This window comes from Pipistrellus kuhlii, unplaced genomic scaffold (assembly GCF_014108245.1).
Source record: "Pipistrellus kuhlii isolate mPipKuh1 unplaced genomic scaffold, mPipKuh1.p scaffold_m20_p_4, whole genome shotgun sequence".
In the NCBI taxonomy this organism is placed as follows: Eukaryota; Metazoa; Chordata; class Mammalia; order Chiroptera; family Vespertilionidae; genus Pipistrellus; species Pipistrellus kuhlii.
The window spans coordinates 77,983,730-78,001,261 of record NW_023425540.1 but is presented as its reverse complement, the minus strand read 5'-3'; the positions used below and the strand labels follow the sequence as shown (position 1 = coordinate 78,001,261).

The following is a 17,532-nucleotide window of genomic DNA, read 5'->3' as shown; positions in this document are numbered from 1 at the left end:
ACACAAACCAGACAAACTGTGAATCCTACAGTATCAAGAATTTACTCATTTATTCAATGACAATCATGTCACTATCTTCTGGAACATCATCATAACAATCCAATTCCTGAATTTCCTGGTGAATTTCTTGTGACTCCATTTCTTTCAGAATCAGTGGACCAAATCTCTCATGTTTAGCAATAGCACTGTCCTTAAATGAGTACTTCTTGTCAAGGTAGACTGCTCGCGGTGCATTTGCAATGCAACTGTCAGTGATTTTCTCCCATGAATTCTTCACCCAAGTCACAACTTCTTGCAGTTTAGGTTTCACAAAGTTTCTGAGACAGAGCCTAGGGGGAGCCTTATTTTCGGGGGGATGCCTTATATTTCACTCAGAAGGAAACCTGTAAGTAGGTCTTATTTTTGGAGGATGTTTTATTTTCAGGGAAACACGGTAGTTCCATATAGGTTTTAGAAACGGGAGAAAACTATAGTGTTTTCAAATGTTCCAATGTGGAAAAAAATTTACTGAAATGTTTTTAACTAGAGGCTGGGTGCATGAATTCATGAGCAGGTGGGGTCTGGCTGGCCTGCCCAAATTGGGGCTGATTGGCCGGGCTGGCCAGGGGGAAGGGTTTGTGGGGGAGCCAATTGGGGGCAGGGCCTGGAGAAGACCCACTGAGCTGGAGCTAAGCATGAGCCCCAGGCTTCCCAGGGAGGATAACCTCAGCAATGATACAGAAACCACCAGCAGGCTCTGAAAACAGGCTCTGAGCTCCCTTTGGCCAAGAGGACTCAGAGCTGGTGTCTCTGTGAGTACATTAAACACAGCCCGTCACTCGCCTTTGTCTGTTGGTCAAATCCATTGCATCGAAAACTGTGTTCCCCTTCTTTTTGGACCCTTACAACAAACAGGCCAATTGGAAGATGCGGGCCCCACAATCACCCAGAATTTAGGCCCAAGATAACTGGGTAGCAACCTCCATGGAACAGAATACACTATTTTAGAGTCTTAATTTTCCCCTAAAATGTGCCTCTTTAGCTGGGATAGTCTGAACTAAGGAACCAAAGACCAAGTTTTCTTTGATGTGGGATCCACTGGAAGTCAGCTGGTAGCAAGACCCCTCGCAGGAGGCTTCCTTCCCCACAAGCTCAGTGTGCTCTGAGCTGGTCCATTTCTGGTGGTGCTGGGTCCTGGGCTGCTGGTTGGGCAGAAGGTCCACTGGGTTCCTCTCCACTGCCTCCGTGGAGAGGAACCCAAGCAGTATCCTGTGGCCCTGTGCTCCAGGTGGCTGTTGTTAGAGTTCGGACTTTGAGAGTGAAGGAGCTGGCCTGCGCCAAGAAGGACACGCAGGTGGCCAGGCCAGGCCCCCCCCTGCTTCTCAGTCTTGCTCAGGCCAAAGCCCGCGCCTGAGACTGGCACCATGTGGGGAGGGTTGCAATGGAGATGTCCTGACCTGCCAGCCTTGGTAACGATGTTCTTGCGGCCCAGCTGATTGAATTTATCCCACAGAACCTTCTTCTCAAGCTGCGTGCTCACACTGGCCTCCTTCGCATTCTTTACTAGTACCTTGGCGGCAGCGGCGGCCCCCCTGCAACTGGCCCTCGGGCCCTTGGCTCGGCAGTGGCACTAGTGGCAGCCAGAGTGTCCGCCATAATGGTTGCTGGGCTTTTTTTATTTATGTATAGACTAGAGGCCCAGTGCATGAAAATTCGTGCTGTGAAGGGGGCCCCTCAGCCCGGCCTATCCCTTCTCACAGACTGGGAATCTTCAGGGGATGTCCTACTGATGGCTTAGTGGGAGGCAACTGGGCCAATTGGGAAGGCACCGCCCGCATCACCCTGCTGCTCCTGCTGCCACTGCCAGCCCTTGCTGCCACCCCTCCTTGGCCCTTCCAGCCACTGCGGCTTTGTTCAGAAGAATGTCTGGAAGATGTCTGGTCTATCTGGTCTAATTAGCATATTACCCTTTTATTAGTATAGATTATCCCATCCTTAGCAATTTTAAAGTACAGTGCCATTTTTGAAAATCTGCTTAATCACCTTTTCAAGGAAAATAATCTTGTATGTATAATACCAGTTTACTTGTGAATTGACTTGCTAACACTTATTACATCAACTTTATCAAAGTTAATTAAACTTTTAATACTTTATTATATTTATCAAGAATTAAATGATTATTCTGATGGTTGAAAATGCTAGAATTTGCATTTTATAACTTAACTAGAGGCCTGGTACATGAAATTCATGCAGGGGGGTGTGTGTTCCTCAGCCCAGCCTGTACCCTCTACAATCTAGTACCCCTTGAGAAATGTCTGACTGCCCATTTAGGCTTGATCCTAGTTGGACATCCCTCTCAAAATCCAGGACTGCTGGCTCCCAAATGCTCACCTGCCTGCCTTCCTAATTAACCCTAACTGCTTGCCAGCCTGATCAATTCCTAACCACTCCTCTACCAGCCTGATTGATGCCTAACTGCTCCCCTGCCAGCCTATTTGCCCATAACTTCCATCCCCTGCAGACCTGGTGCCTCCCAACTGCCCTCCCCTGCTGGCCATCTTGTGGTGGCCATCTTGTGTCCACATGGGGGCAGCCATTTTTGATCACATGGGGCAGCTATTGTGTGTTGGAGCGATGGTCAATCTGCATATTACTCTTTTATTAGATAGGACAGAGGCCTGGTACACGGGTGGGGGGTCAGCTGGTTTGCCCTGAATGGTGTCCGGGATCAGGTTGAAGGTTTCCTTGGGGTGTGGGGTGGCCTGAGTGAGGGGCCTGTGGTGGTTTGCAGGCCGGCCACGCCCCCTGGTGACCCAAGCAGAGACCCTGGTATCTGGGATTTATTTATCTTCTACAATTGAAACTTTGTAGTCTAAAGCAGAGCCAAGCTTTCTGCTTGCTCAGTGGCTGCCGCCATTTCTGTTTGGATTTGTTTACCTTTTATAATTGAAACTTTGTAGCTTTGAATGGAGCTTAGGCCAGCAAGGGCAGGTGAAAAGCTTGGCTTCCTCTGTTGCCTGGGAAACCCAAGCCTCACTCCTGTTCTCTGTGGCTGTAGCATTCTTGGTTGGGTTTATTTGCATACTCGCTGCTTGACTGGTGGGTGTGGAATTGGTTGTAGCTGAGTGATGGGCAATTTGCATATTACTCTTTTATTAGATAGGATTATTGTTATTGAATAATTGTAGTTAGTATGGACAGCTTGTCTTGTTCCTACTCTTAGAGTGTATGACACTGTCATATATAGCCTTTATTAAGTTGAGGCAAGTACCTTCTACCCACTTTATTGGGAGTTTTTATCATAAATGTGAAAGAAGAGACAGAGGGCTGAAGACCAGGACTACAGGATTTATTAGAGGAGAGGGATCCCTGCCGGGCTGCCTTGCGAAGTAAAGAGCACACCTGCAGGAGTGAAGACACTTTTTTTTTTTTTAATACATTTTTATTGTTCATATTATTACAAATGTTCCTCTCCCCCCCCCCCCCACTTTTGCTCTCCTCCACCAGGTTCCCACCCCACCCTCTGCCCTTTCCCCACTCCCCATTGTCCTTATCCATAGGTGCACAGTTTATGTTCAGTCTCTTCCCACATCCCCCTCTCCCCTTTTCCCCAAGAATCGTCAGTTCACTCCCCCTCCATACCTCTGATTCTATTATATTCAACAGTTAATATTGTTCATCAGATTTTTTTTTTAATTTCCTTGGTTTTTAGATTCACTTGTTGACAGTTACTTATTTGTTGTTCATAATTTTTATCTTTATTTACTTTCTCTTCTGAAAGAACCCCCTTCAGCAATTCATATAATACTGGTTTGGTGGTGATGAACTCCTTTAGCTTTTTTTAAATTAGTGAAGCTCTTTATCTGGCCTTCGATTCTGAGTGATAGCTTTGCTGGGTAGATTATCTTTGGCTGTAGGTTCTTGCTATTCATCACCTTGAATATTTCTTGCCATTCCCGTCTGGCCTGCATGGTTTCTGTTGAGAAATCAGCTGACAATCGTATAGGTGCTCCTTTATAGGTAACTACCTTCTTTGCTCTTGCTGCTTTTAATATTCTTTGTCTTTTGCTCTTGGAATTTTAATTATGGTTTGTCTTGGTGTGGTCTTCTTTGGATTCCTTTTGTTTGGAGTTCTGTGTGCTTCCTGGACTTGTAAGTCTAATTCTTTCACCAGGTGGAGGAAGTTTTCTGTCACTATTTCTTTAGTATATTTTCGATATCTTGCTCTCTCTCATCTTCTGGGACCCCCATAATTCTGATGTTGGTTCCCTTGAAGTTGTCCCAGAGGTTACTTACATTATCTTCAATTTTCTGGATTCTCTTGCCTTCTAGCTTCTGTGGAGGAGTGTCTTCTGGCTCTTTATGTTCCAAATCTTTGACTTGATTCTTCCTATCTTCCATTCTGTTTTTAGGACTCTGTATAATATTTTTTATTTCAGAGAATGTATTCTTTGTTTCTTGTTGATCCCTTATCATTTCTTGTTGATTCCTTATTAATTCTAGTTGATCTCTTTTCATATCCTCATAGGTCTTATCCATCTTTTCTAGGAAATTCTTGAAAAACCTTATAAGTGTAGATTTGAACTCTATCCAGTCGCTTTTTGTTCTTCATTTTTTTCGTTTGTGATCTGTTTTGTTGTCGCATTTCGCAGCTACAGATGCGGTGGAGTTTCAGGGTGGAGCCTACAGCCTTGGCTTCTGTCAGCGCTGCCCTATGCGGCTCCAGGGTCTCAAGGTCCTTCAGTACTCGTTGCAAGCGCCTCTGAGAGAAAGATGCCCTCGATTTTCGCCTACTACCAAACAGTCTATGCTCTCCCCCAATGAGCCTGGAACTGGGGTTCAGTTCAGTTGGAAGTGGAGTCGGAGGTGGCGTTCAGAGCAGTCTGGAGCCCCAGTCTCCTTCCCGCCAGGGCAATCCCGCGGTACCAACAACTGTCCCTTCTCTGCACGCAATGTGCATGCCGCTGGGACCTCCTTTCGCCGCTCCCCCGGGGTTCCGCCTTACAGCCCAGTTCCCTCTGTTTGAACCTGGGTCCCCGGGGTCTGGCCTAGAACTGGGGTTCAGAGCAGTCGGAACTGGGGCCCAACACAGTCGGAGCTTTTATCTCCTTCCTGCTAGGGAATGCCAGCCAGGCACTCAGCTGCCCTCCTCTCCGGCTCCGTCCTCTCCGCGCGCCGCGTGTCTCCGTACCTTAAGCTTTTACAGCTCCTTCGCGCTTCCTTCTGGTTTTCTCCTTGCTTCTCGTTGTAGAATTTCCAGTCAGTCGACTTTCCTGTAGTTCTGGATAATGTCCATTTTATATTTTAGTTGTATTTTATTGAAATTGTTGTGTGTGGCTGTGGCTAGGTGTTTACCTGGGCAGCCATCTTGGATTCTCCCCTGAAGACACCTTTTGAGGGGAGGAATGGGAAGGGATGGCTTAGGGTACTCGGCACACGATGATTGGTGGTTTCATATAAGGCACATGATTAGGCACTTAAGTACTAAGGAATCAAGGGCTTAGGGTATTTGGCAGATGTTGATTGGTGGTTCATTGTACAGTCTATATAAGGTGCCTGGTTAGGTGCTCAGGGATTTCCATGCTGCAGGTGCAGGTTACTTCATACTCGGTCCATCAGTTAGGGGAAGGGAGGAGCTATCAAAATGGATGTTGAATTGTATGATTTTTATCCTTGGTTTTGTGGATGAGATGAGTAACATTAATTATTTTGTGGGTGTTGAACCATCCTTGTATATCTGGTATAAATCTCGAACGTGTTATGTAATCCTTTTAATGCATTGTTGAATTCAGTTTAATAGTATTATTATTTTTATTTTTTTTACATTTTTTAAATATATTTTATTGATTTTGTACAGAGAGGAAGTGAGAGAGATAGAGAGTTAGAAACATCAATGAGAGAGTCATCGATCAGCTGCCTCTTGCACACCCCCCTACTGGGGATATGCCCGCAACTAAAGTACATGCCCTTGACCGGAATCGAACCCGGGTCCCTTCAGTCCCCAAGCCGACGCTCTATATCCATTGAGCCAAACCGGTCTCGGCCAGTTTAATAGTATTTTATTGAGAATTTTTGCCTCTATGTTCATCAGGAATATTGGACTGTAATTCTCCTTTTTGTAGTGTCTTTGACTTTAGTGTTGGATAATGCTAACATTGTAAAGTGAGTTTAGAATCATTCCTTTCTCAACTTTTTTTAATAGTTTGAGAAGGATAAAGTATTTTTTAAAAACGTATTTTATTATTTATTTATTTATTTATTTATTAAAATATATTTTATTGATTTTTTTACAGAGAGGAAGAGAGAAGGATAGAAAGTTAGAAACATCGATGAGAGAGAAACATCAACCAGCTGCCTCTTGCACACCCGCCACTGGGGATGTGCCCGCAACCAAGGTACATGAATCAAACCCGGGACCTTTCAGTCCGCAGGCTGACGCTCTATCCACTGAGCCAGATTGGTTTCGGCAGAGAAGGATAAAATATTAATTTTTTAAATATTTCATAGAATTTACCCATGAAGCCATCTGGGCTTTTGATTGGTGGGAGTTTTTTGTTTTTTAAATATATTTTTATTGATTTCAGAGAGGAAGGGAGAGAGAATGAGAGAAACATTAATGATGAGAGAGAATCACTGATTATTGCTTCCTGCACGCCCTCACGGGGAATTGAACCCGTATCCCTTACTTTTTATTTGTCTGGGAAACACTATCTTTCCTTCAATTCTGAATGATATAGTATTCTAGGTTGTAGGTTCCTTTCAACTCTTTATTTCCTGCTACTACCTTCTGGCTTATAGAGTTGCTGCTGAGAAATCAGTTGATAGCCTATGGGCTTTCCATTGTATTGTGACTTGTTCACTCTGGCTGCCTTTAAGATTAACTCTTTATCCTTAACTTTTACCATTTTGATTATAATGTGTCTTGGTATGGGCCTCCCTTGGATTCATCTTGTTTGGAACTCTGCTTCCTGGACCAGGATGTGTATTTCCTTCCTCAGATTAGGAAAGTTTTTCAGCCATTATTTCTTCAAATATACTTTCTGCCTCTTTCTGACTCTTCTCCTGGAATTGCTATAATGTAAACTTTAGACTGTTTGATATATGTTAGCACAGAGGTCCCTTATACTTTAATTTAAAAAACTATATTTTTTCATTTTGCTGTTTTAGTTGGGTGATTTCCACTATTCTGTCTTCCAAGTCCCTAATCTTTTCATTTATATTAACTATATTACTGTTGACTCCTTCTAATGTATTATTTATTTCAGTTATTTTGTTCTTTAATTATTCTTTGTTACATTTTCTAACTTTTTAAAAAGCTCTCTGGTTCCTCTATTCTATTCTCAAGATTGTTGAGCATTCTTATGACCATTTCTTACAATTTTATAGCAGGCAAATTACTTATCTCTGTTTCATTAGTGTTTTGTTAAGTGGGGGTTTTCCCTGTTCATTCGGGGCATGCTCTCCATCTCCCCGTTTGTTTTACTTTCTGTGCTTATTCCTATGAATTAGATAAAATAGTTTTCTAAATCTTGAAAAGTAGCCTCTGTGTAGACTGCATACAGATGGTTTTGGCAGGCTGGTTGTAGTGTGTGTGTGTGTGTGTGTGTGTGTGTGTGTGTGTTGCCTCACGTGCTGCCTGACCAGGAGTGGGTTTAGGGCGGGCTGTCTGGTATGGGCCTGTATCCTATTATCTGTAGCCCGATTGGGTCTGGGCAGGGCTGCTCTGAGTGAGAGCATCACACTGTCCTACTAGCTTCACATTTCTCTGGATGGAGCAATCCCCTGTGTGCAGCAGTGCCCACTCCTACTATAACGCTTTGCTACCTTCACACTTTCTCCCAGTGGGGCAACTCCGTATGCATGAGCAGCAGCACCCCACTGTTTCTGCAGTTTCTTTGGACAGGCAGCAGGTACCACAGCATTTTGCTAGCTCTGCTCTCTCCCTGCCATACCACTGGCTCAGTCTGGGTGGAGGGGCCCCTGGTATGAATGCTCTGTTGCCTTCCTGTTGTGTTTGAGCTAGCTCTTGGGAGAGCTGGCTGGCTGGGTACATGCCAAGGCAGCACTGCAGGCTGGCCAGAGAACCTGGGTAGAGTTCCTCCTGCTGTCCAAGGGCAAGGGAAAGCAAACAATGGCTCTCACGGCTCCTCTGTTCCTGAACGGTTCCTGCAACTGCTGGAGAGCTCTTGTGTTTCCCAGCCTTCTCCATGTGGTTTCTCTCTATTGTTTTGCAGAAGCTGTTCAGTTGTCTCTCAGGAGGAATTGATCTAAATATAGGTGTGCATTGGATGTGTTCTTGGGAGGGGCAAGCTCAGCATCCTCCGATGCCATTTTGGATCTGCCTCTCTGCCTACATACTTTGAATGAACAAATAGGACAACTTACATTAATGGCTTTCAGTTAGGGGTGTTTTTGCTCCAGAGGACATTTGGCCATGGTTGCTAAGCACCCTGTGATGCACGGAACTGCCCCTACCACAAAGAATTAGCCCAAAATGCCAATGGTGCCACTGCTAAGAAACCCTAGCTGAAATTGAGAGAGCTGGGCCCTGGCCAAGTAGCTCAGTTGGTTAGAGTGTCGTCCTGAAATGCCGAAGTTGTGGGGTTTCATCCCTGGTCATGACACACACAAGAATCAGCCAATGTGCATGAATAAGTGAACATCAATCAATGTGTCGCGCTCTCAAATCAGTAAATAAAAACAATTTTTTTGAGAGTGTCCTTCCGTAAATACATTAGTAGCCATCAGAAAAAGAATACTTTGTCCTACCTTTTAGAAAAGAGGCTACATAGAAATTGGCAATTTAGAGATACGGATAGGTATATTGGCATAACATTCTCAGATAATTTTTTATATTTTCAAAATAGGAAAACTCAAATATAGGGTTACTGGTTTTCTTATTTTACAGATGGGGCCAAGGATTTGGTCTTTTGGGTTCCATTTTTGGAAAGGATGGTGCATTAAATCAGCCAAACAGTGTCTTTGGACTTATATTTTATATACTACAGTTATTACTTGGTAAGTATTATACAGCAATACAAAAATAAATTTTTTGTTATATTCCACTTAGTACTTTGTATCTTTGCTCTGATGCATGTGTCTTTATCTTAAATAAAAGCATATATTAATGACAGAACCAATAGTTTTTTTGTGTGTTGTGAGACTTTGTTCACTCTAATTTTGATGAAGCTAATGCTGAACTTGGTATCTGCTGGTATTTAGTCAGAGATAGTGGCATCCCATGATATCTATAAAAACCAGTCCTATTTAGAGAAATTATTACTCCAGTCTTCCCTATAAACCTTTCTCCTTACTATTTTATATACTTATTAGCTATTTTTAAATATATGCTTTGGGAAAACATTGATGGTTAATGATAATCATAATTCCACCACCTTTACCTTACCCACTATTTTCCATTGTCTTCTGATTTTTTTCACTTATTTTTATACAAACTTATATTTTTTACCCTCTTAAATGTTTTGTATTGTTGACATCAGGTTTCAAAGTTTTTTATGTCTAAATAATACAGATCAATTTTTAAGTCCCGTTCCCCCCACTGCCTTTTCTCCCCCCAACCCTCCCCCTCCACACCCACAGCCTTCCTTCTTTGAATTATTTCCATGGAATAAATTTCCAAATGTGGGATGAATGAGACAAAAACAAGATTTTTAAATGGAGTTTTAGTAGGTATTAACAAACTGCTTTTCCCTCAATTGTCCGGTTTCCCAGAAGTTCCATCATCTTCATTTTAAGAAACTATTTTCTATAAAATATCTAATATAAGTTATATATTAGTATCTATTACTTTTTTTTTTTTTTTTTACTATATTTTAACTTTATTTTCAATTTATTATTGGGATCTTGATATAGTCCATTTTCATATTTGTTACAAACATTTAACCTGTTCTTTATCCTTTTATTATGTTAGTTTTGTGAATTTTGATTGTATAAAAGTTTTCACAGTTTTAAAGTTAAATTCATTTATTTTTGCCCTTGCATTTCAATTATTATTATTTCATCCTATTATCTGCCAGCTCTTCTGTGAAGTTGATTTGTTATGAGGCAAACTGTGAATCTAAAGTTTTCTCAATGTCCTAGTAAGTTTTTCAATTCCATACTTATATGTTCTGTAGAAATAGAAAAACAGGCACAAGAATATTCATTGCAGAATAGTTTAAAATAGCAAAGAATTAGAAGCAGCTTAGCAAAACATAATGGTTGAATAAATTAAGTTACATCCATACGAGAAAACAGTGTAACCATTAAAGGAGAAAATAGGTCTACATGTGAAAAGATAAAGGCATAGTTTAGTGAAAAAAGCAAATTGTGGTATATAATATATTTTATATATATATATATATATATATATATATATATATATATATATATATGCATGTAAATGTATATGGGTGTAGTGGTTGGGGGTCAAGGGTGAGACTCTCACTTTTTATTCCATTTATTGGTTTTGTTTGGATTTCTAAGCCCAAATTAAAATAGCCTAAGAAATGTTTTTTTTGGAGATAGAGATGGTACACATTTCTATTATATTTAATATCATTATGTATAGATATTTCAAATCATGTATTATATGTATTTTTTTCTATTTGCATTTTATGCTTTTTGTTTAATCCTCACCCAAGGATATTTTTCCCATTGATTTTTAAAGAGTAGAAGGGGAAGGATGGAAGGGGAGGGAGGGAAAGAGACATCGATGTAAAAGACACATTAATTTGTTGCCTCTCTCCCAATCAGGGCCTGGGAACAAACCTATAACACAGGTAAATGCCCTTGACCAGAATCAAACCTGCCACACTTCGGTGCTGGGCTGACCTCTATCCATTTAGCACCACCGGCCTTTTTAATGTCAGGGTCTTTATCATTGGAGGCACATTTGAACTCATCTAGTTTTCAAAGCACATCATCTTCACTTCTAAGTTATTTGAGATACAGTATTTTTAATTAATTAATTTATAGGTAATTCTCAAGATTCAAAAGGTTTTTTTTAAATGTATAAAATTCTACACAGTAAAAAGTCTGTCCTACCCTTGTTCCCTTCTGCCCACTTCCCACTGCCTCTCATCCAACTGGTAGCTTCTTGTTGCTGCTGTTAGGGGATTTCTTTAGGCATATAATACAAGAAAACACGGATACATAACCTTAATTTTCTTTTTCTTAAAAAAGGACAAATGCTATACACACTGTTTTACGTACTTTTTGTTTTGCTGACTGACATATCATGGTGATCTTTCCATAGCAGAACATTAAGTCTTCATTCTTTTTCACAGCTGCAGAATATTCCATTGCTTTATTGTACAATCCTCTATTCAGAGTTACAGCACATTTTAATTCCACTGGAAGTTTATCCCAAACCACCATACATTACATTAGAACAAGTTTGGTACAATAGTATTTAACTAATAGCTAGTGTTTATAAAGCATTCTAAGTATTTATACCTATTAGCTCTTTTAATTTGCACAATGGTATTAGTATGTAGTCATGATTATTATCCCAATCTTACAGGTAAGGAAATAACTTGAAGTGTTAGATGTTTAGTTTAGATAAGATCACCAAACTTTTAGCATAGAGCTGGAAGAAAATAATTGAGGCACCTGGCCCATGTGGCTCAGTGGTTGAGTGTTGACCCATGAACCAAGAGATCCTGGTACGATTTTCAGATAGGACATATGGTTGGATTGTGGGCTTGATCCCTAGTAGGGGACTTGCAGGAGGCAGCACATTGATGATTCTCTCTTATCTTTGGTGTTTTTCTCTCTCTTTCCCTCTCTCTGAAATAAAAACATTAAAAAAGAAAATAATTGAAGCTTTGCTAACTGTCATAACTACTCAACTCAGCCACTAGAGTGTGAAAGCAGCAATAGGCATTACTTAAATCAGTTAGTGTAGTTGGGTTCCAGTAAACCTTTATTTATTAAATATATTTTATTGATATTTTACAGAGAGGAAGGGAGAGAGCTAGAGAGCTAGAAATGTCGATGAGAGAGAAACATCAACCAGCTGCCTCTTGCACACCCCCTACAAGGAAATAATTTGTTCATGTTTCAAATAACATGAACAAGTTATTTCTTTACCTGTAAAATTGGGATAATAATCATGACTACATACTAATACCATTGTGCAGATTAAAAGAGCTAATAGGGCCGGGACCGGTTTAGCTCAATGGATAGAGCGTGGGCTTGGGGACTGAAGGGACCCGGGTTCGATTCCGGTCAAGGGCATGTACCTTGGTTGCGGGCATATCCCCAGTAGGGGGTGTGCAAGAGGCAACTGATCGATGACTCTCTCTCATCGATGTTTCTAACTCTCTATCTCTCTCCCTTCCTCTCTGTACAAAATCAATAAAATATATTTTTTTTAAAAAAAGAGCTAATAGGTATAAATACTTAGAATGCTTTATAAACACTAGCTATTAGTTAAATACTATTGTACCAAACTTGTTCTAATATAATGTAATGGTGGTTTGGGATAAACTTCCAGTGGAATTAAAATGTGCTGTAACTCTAAATAGAGGATTGTACAATACACCCCCTATTGGTGCATGCAACCAATGTACATGCCCTTGACCGGAATCGAACCTGGGACCTTTCAGTCCACAGACTGATGCTCTACCACTGAGCCAAACCAGTTTCAGCCAGTAAACCTTTATTTACAAAACCAAGTGGCCCATCAGATATGCTGGTCCCTGGCATTAATAATACAACAGCATCTTAGTCCTGAAAGCTTCCCTTATTTTATTTTATAAAAATGTTTTTATCGATTTCAGAGAGGAGAGGAGAGGGGGAGAGAGTGCGAAACATCAATGATGAGAGAGAATCACATCACCTGAGCATGTGCCCTTGACCCTTCAGTCTGCAGGCCGACACTCTATCCACTGAGCCAAACCAGCTAGGGCAAGCTTTCCTGCCCTGACCGGTGGCATGGGCAAGTCAGGCCCCTGTGGCTAGCTACGTTCCACAGGCCACTTCTCTTTAACAGGCAGCATGGATTTTAGCTCCTTAACTACTTCTTCAAACCTACCATCCCCCCCCCTTTTTTTTTTCCCCTCTTTGTTATTCTGACTCAGTAGTTGTTGGGTAAGAGGGTAGTTTAATATACTGTGCTATTTCTTTAAAAATAAATGCACGTGTTTTCAGTACTGTTGGATATAGGAAATTACAAAACAATACATGTAAAGATGTCTGATAGCATCAAGAATTCAGGCAAGGTTTTGTCAGGAGGGCCGCAACCTAGCACACATACTGCCTTTTTTCTTGATCTGGTTTGACCCACATGTGGTCAACTGGCCAAATGTGGTTTCCTTATCCTCCAGGGTGAGCTCTTTCTGCATGTTTTTTTTTTGTTTGTTTTTTTAATATATTTTATTGATTTTTTACAGAGAGGAAGGGAGAGAGATAGCTAGAAACGTCGATGAGAGAGAAACATCGACCCGCTGCCTCTTGCACACTCTTTCTGCATCTTTTATTTTTTTCCTTCTTCAGCATGCTGGTGTAATCATCTCCCATTATGGATTTTTTACAAATTTGGTCTAAACATGAGAAAGCAAATTTTATTTCCCACATATGAGGAGCCTGTCGTGAGAAGGCCAGGGAAAATGTGTACTTCTTGGAAGAAAAGGTTGTGGTCCTAAGGCTACTTTACTCATTAAGAAAGGTGGCTGTATAGTTTCACACATCGTCTTCATTGCATGTGATTGCAAGATTGCATATTTTCTTTGGTGCCATAACGAAGGCTAGTTCATGAAATAAGTGACATCATCTAGAACAGCAGTCACCAAACAGCCGTCTGCTGGTGGTCCGTGAGCTTCAAAAGGTTGGAAACCCCTGGAAGATCAATATTTTCAACAGTAGCAAATCACAAAAGGCTACCTTTTAACTCAGGAAGTTCCCATAGTCGAGGTCTGACTGAGCCAAGTGTCTCTTTCTCTTGCAGGCATGACAGCAAGTGCAGTTGCAGCTTTAATCCTCATGACATCCTCCATCGTGTCTGTAGTAGGGTCTTTGTACCTGGCCTACATTCTGTACTTTGTGCTGAAGGAGTTTTGCATCATCTGTGCTATCACATACATGCTGAACTTCATTCTTCTTATCATCAACTACAAACGACTAGTTTACTTGAACGAGGCCTGGAAACGGCAACTGCAGCCCAAGCAGGACTGACGGCCTGACGAACTTACCTTCAAGTCCCTTTTCCATTAAGTTAATTTCGCAGCATTTTTTTATTCTTCACAACAGACACTTTCCCTAAGAATCTTAAACTGATTTTTTAAAATCTTGTAAATTAGAAGGGTATTTTTTGTGTCAATCTTCATTTTAAATATGGATACAAAAAAAAAAAAAGCATAAGCCGAGCCAATCAAAGACAAGCTTTAACTTTACTTTGAAGATGTTTCTGAAATAATTAAATGTAGCCCTCCGTTGTAAAGTGAGCAACCATTGCTAATAACTCTCCAATGTGTATAAATTCAATTTCAGGTATAACAAATGTGATCATGACATGAAAATATTTTAGAATAGATACTGTATTAAGTATTGCCATGTTTACAATATGTAATATGTTTTTAGCCAATGGATTTAAACATGTAGATTCAACTAGAATTCATTTCTGTGACATTTGTAAATAAAGGTAGAAATATCGGATCCATCCCTGCAGAACTTGCTGTACAGTTGAGCTGAAGTGTAGCAATGAAGAACTGTCAGCTCAACACTGACTGAAGAAAAAGTGAAAATAGTTCAGTGCATACAGAGTCTTGTGAAAAGTACTGACATCCGTGGGTCCAGCATTGACAGCAAAAATAGGGTAGTTGGTTCCCTTTCATCTCCTTCCTCCTCAAGGAAGAAACTCTTTGGACATTCAAGTCAAACTTGTGTCTAGTCATAAAACTGGATCAGTTCTACCTTACAGAGTGAGTCATGTGACCAAACCATCAAGTCCAAAGCCTTCAGGACACTAAAGATGGGGAAATGGGTACATTTCTTTGGAGAAAAGCTGGAAATATATGAATTTTAAGGTAAAGTCTCCTAAAACAGTTGGATTTTATTTAGATACTTTTCCTTAACATTGGTGCCAACCCTACAGTATTATGGCTTTGAAATAATCAGTATAAGCCCATTCGCTCCAGAGTAGGATCGCTCTTGGATAGCTGTTTCCTGTTTCTTTCTGCACTAACTAATCGGATTTTTAACTTAATTGTTTTAGAGTAAAATATTGGCTATGTAAACTTTAGGGATGATAATGCTGCTCAGTTAGCTTAATCGGGAGTATTTTAGGTGGAAATACCTGAAGGTGAAATACTAATGTTGTCACTGCTCTTTCTATGGCTATACAAGTGCAGAATTTCTTAAAGTGATGTGAATTAACCCAAATAAAATTGTGACAGTATGCTTCTAAGGTTAACATATCAAAATGTTAAAAGTGCCTTCTGTCGTAAATCTCAAACCAAATATTTTCTGTTGAACTTGGGCAGAAGTGTCCTTCCTTCCTTTCTTGGCATGAAGTAGATAACTTGCATTCTATATAAAGGTTCTGTATGATCATTTTATTCCTTAGATTGAGAAGTAGTAGCAACAATTTTGCTTTCAATTTGATTAATCATTATATTAAAAATAGACCGGTAATTTAAGTGCATATTTGCCTTTTTGAAGGAGAGGACAGGCTCTGCTCTGTAAACCTATGTGTAGCGTCAGCAACTGTTTCCAACTAACCGTCATAATTGATGCAATGTATTATTCTGGTCCAAGGCAGGTAGAAAATCTGAATTGTAATGAACTATTGAGTTTAAACCAGTTTTATAAAAAGAGCTTAATTCAGATTTCATCCAGGCTGATGTTTTCCCATGAATGTGAATATTTCAATGCCTGTTTTATTATGTATGTATTATTCTTATTTCTATAGTTAAAGAACTCTAGAAAGCATTGATTAGATGCCCCGTGTGGATGGAGAAGCGAGTCCTGATATTGAAGTGAACTGTACAAGGAGGTCACGTCGCAGTGCTTCCAGTTCTACGAGCCGTTCACTGCTTCTCGTTTCCCAGCTACGGTGGCAATGGCTCAGCGGTTAAGACTTCTGTGGTACATATAACACTGGTCGTGCTAAAATTCCTCGTGTCCCAATTTAAAATGTGGTGTGTTTTTTTCCTCATCATATTTGTATCAATCGGCAGAGTATACTTAAAGCTTGTCTTGATGTCCTCTTGGAAATATTTGTCTTCAACTCAAAGAGAAAATGTAAAAATGTTTAGCCAGACCCTTCAAGTTTTTCCTTTATTTTCCCAAGCCTGGGGGGAAACACCACTGTTTCAGTTGTATTAAAAAATGGCCACATTCCTATGACCCAGAACTACTAATCACCTTTTTCTCACTGGGCAGTGAACATGTGCTACCTGCACTGCAGCTCGTAATGCCGACATCACAGTAAGCAACAGGGCCCTGCTGGGTGCTATTGGTACTTGTGCCCCGGAAGAGTGTGGGCTCCCTCCACATGTTCTGCATCACCCCAGAACAGGGGGAAGAAAGATACCATGTTTTAAAATTCCAGTATTGTTAGGACTATTGTAAAATTACTAGCCACTGACATTGAAGAACAGATTAGGGGGAAAACTAAATTTCTGGTTTTGGCAGTAATTCCATGCTTCTTGAATTTTGAAATGATTTGTAAATGAAGTCTCTTATTAACTTGACAGTCACATAATTTGAAGAAATAAGAGAAGTTGTGGTTAAATGATAGGGAAGCTAGGTGGTTTGGAGAACCTCATTTGGTATTTCATTACAGCTAGTTGCTGTCAGTAAGGATACATTAAGTGAAATTACTCAGGTTTAACTAGCTGTGTGCCAGAAATTACTTTTACTTGATGTATGTGGCCTCTTCTTAAACCCATTACTTTTAAAGAGGTGAAAGCAGTGACTATTTGCTTTCTAAGCGACAAAGATCTTTTGGTACAAGAGATCTCTGGATCAACAAGATAGGATAGAGGACCAAGACTATAGTGAAATAAAAATGATTTGTTGCCTTTAGTCTGCTTATATTTCCTTTAAAGACTATCAGCAAAAGTGCAAGGTTACCTTCAACAATTACTTTGTAACTAAGATTGGTATCTCTGCCTGACTCCAGGGAATGCTGACAGATCGTGAAAATCAGTATTAAATAGATGCCAACAAGAAACCCACTCCCTTTTTTGGTAACCTATTTGGGAAGAAGCACCTAATATGCAAACACTGGAAAAATCTCTCGCTGCTCAGACATATTAGGCAGCACTTAGGGCTCCTCTTTATGAGAACTGACCTTCAACAAAACAAAAGGGATTAGTGTGGTGGGAGCCCAGGCCAATTGGTTAAACATGTTTTTAACAAATTATCCCAGAAAAGATGAAATGTTTTCTTATAAAACTATTAAGCATGGCCGAAGTATGAGGTATAGTATGATCTGTATAGTATGCCCCATCAAAAATATTACTAGTGCTTTAAACTCCAGAGTACATTCTTTTAAAATGGAGTTCACTGGACAGATATCCCCTTTAATATTAGATAGGAATATTC

At 40.4% G+C, this 17,532-nt stretch overlaps 1 protein-coding gene across 4 annotated transcripts in view; it reads left to right on the top strand.

Moving 5' to 3' along the window:
- The window catches only part of VKORC1L1 (vitamin K epoxide reductase complex subunit 1 like 1), a 56,212-nt gene extending 39,621 nt beyond the window's left edge, over positions 1-16,591 (top strand). Inside the window, exons 2-4 of one of the 4 annotated variants that reach the window (XR_006739672.1) lie at positions 8,888-8,997; positions 13,897-15,008; positions 15,893-16,591. Coding sequence is in view for 3 of the 4 variants with exons in the window: in XM_045571245.1 (XP_045427201.1) it covers positions 8,888-8,997; positions 13,897-14,165 (379 nt within the window). In the remaining variant the exon portion in view is untranslated. Of the gene's footprint in view, positions 1-8,887; positions 8,998-13,896 lie in introns of all 4 variants that reach the window. The other 3 variants (XM_045571245.1, XM_036409488.2, XM_036409489.2) reach the window with 3 other exon arrangements.
- Positions 16,592-17,532: the final 941 nt, after the last annotated feature.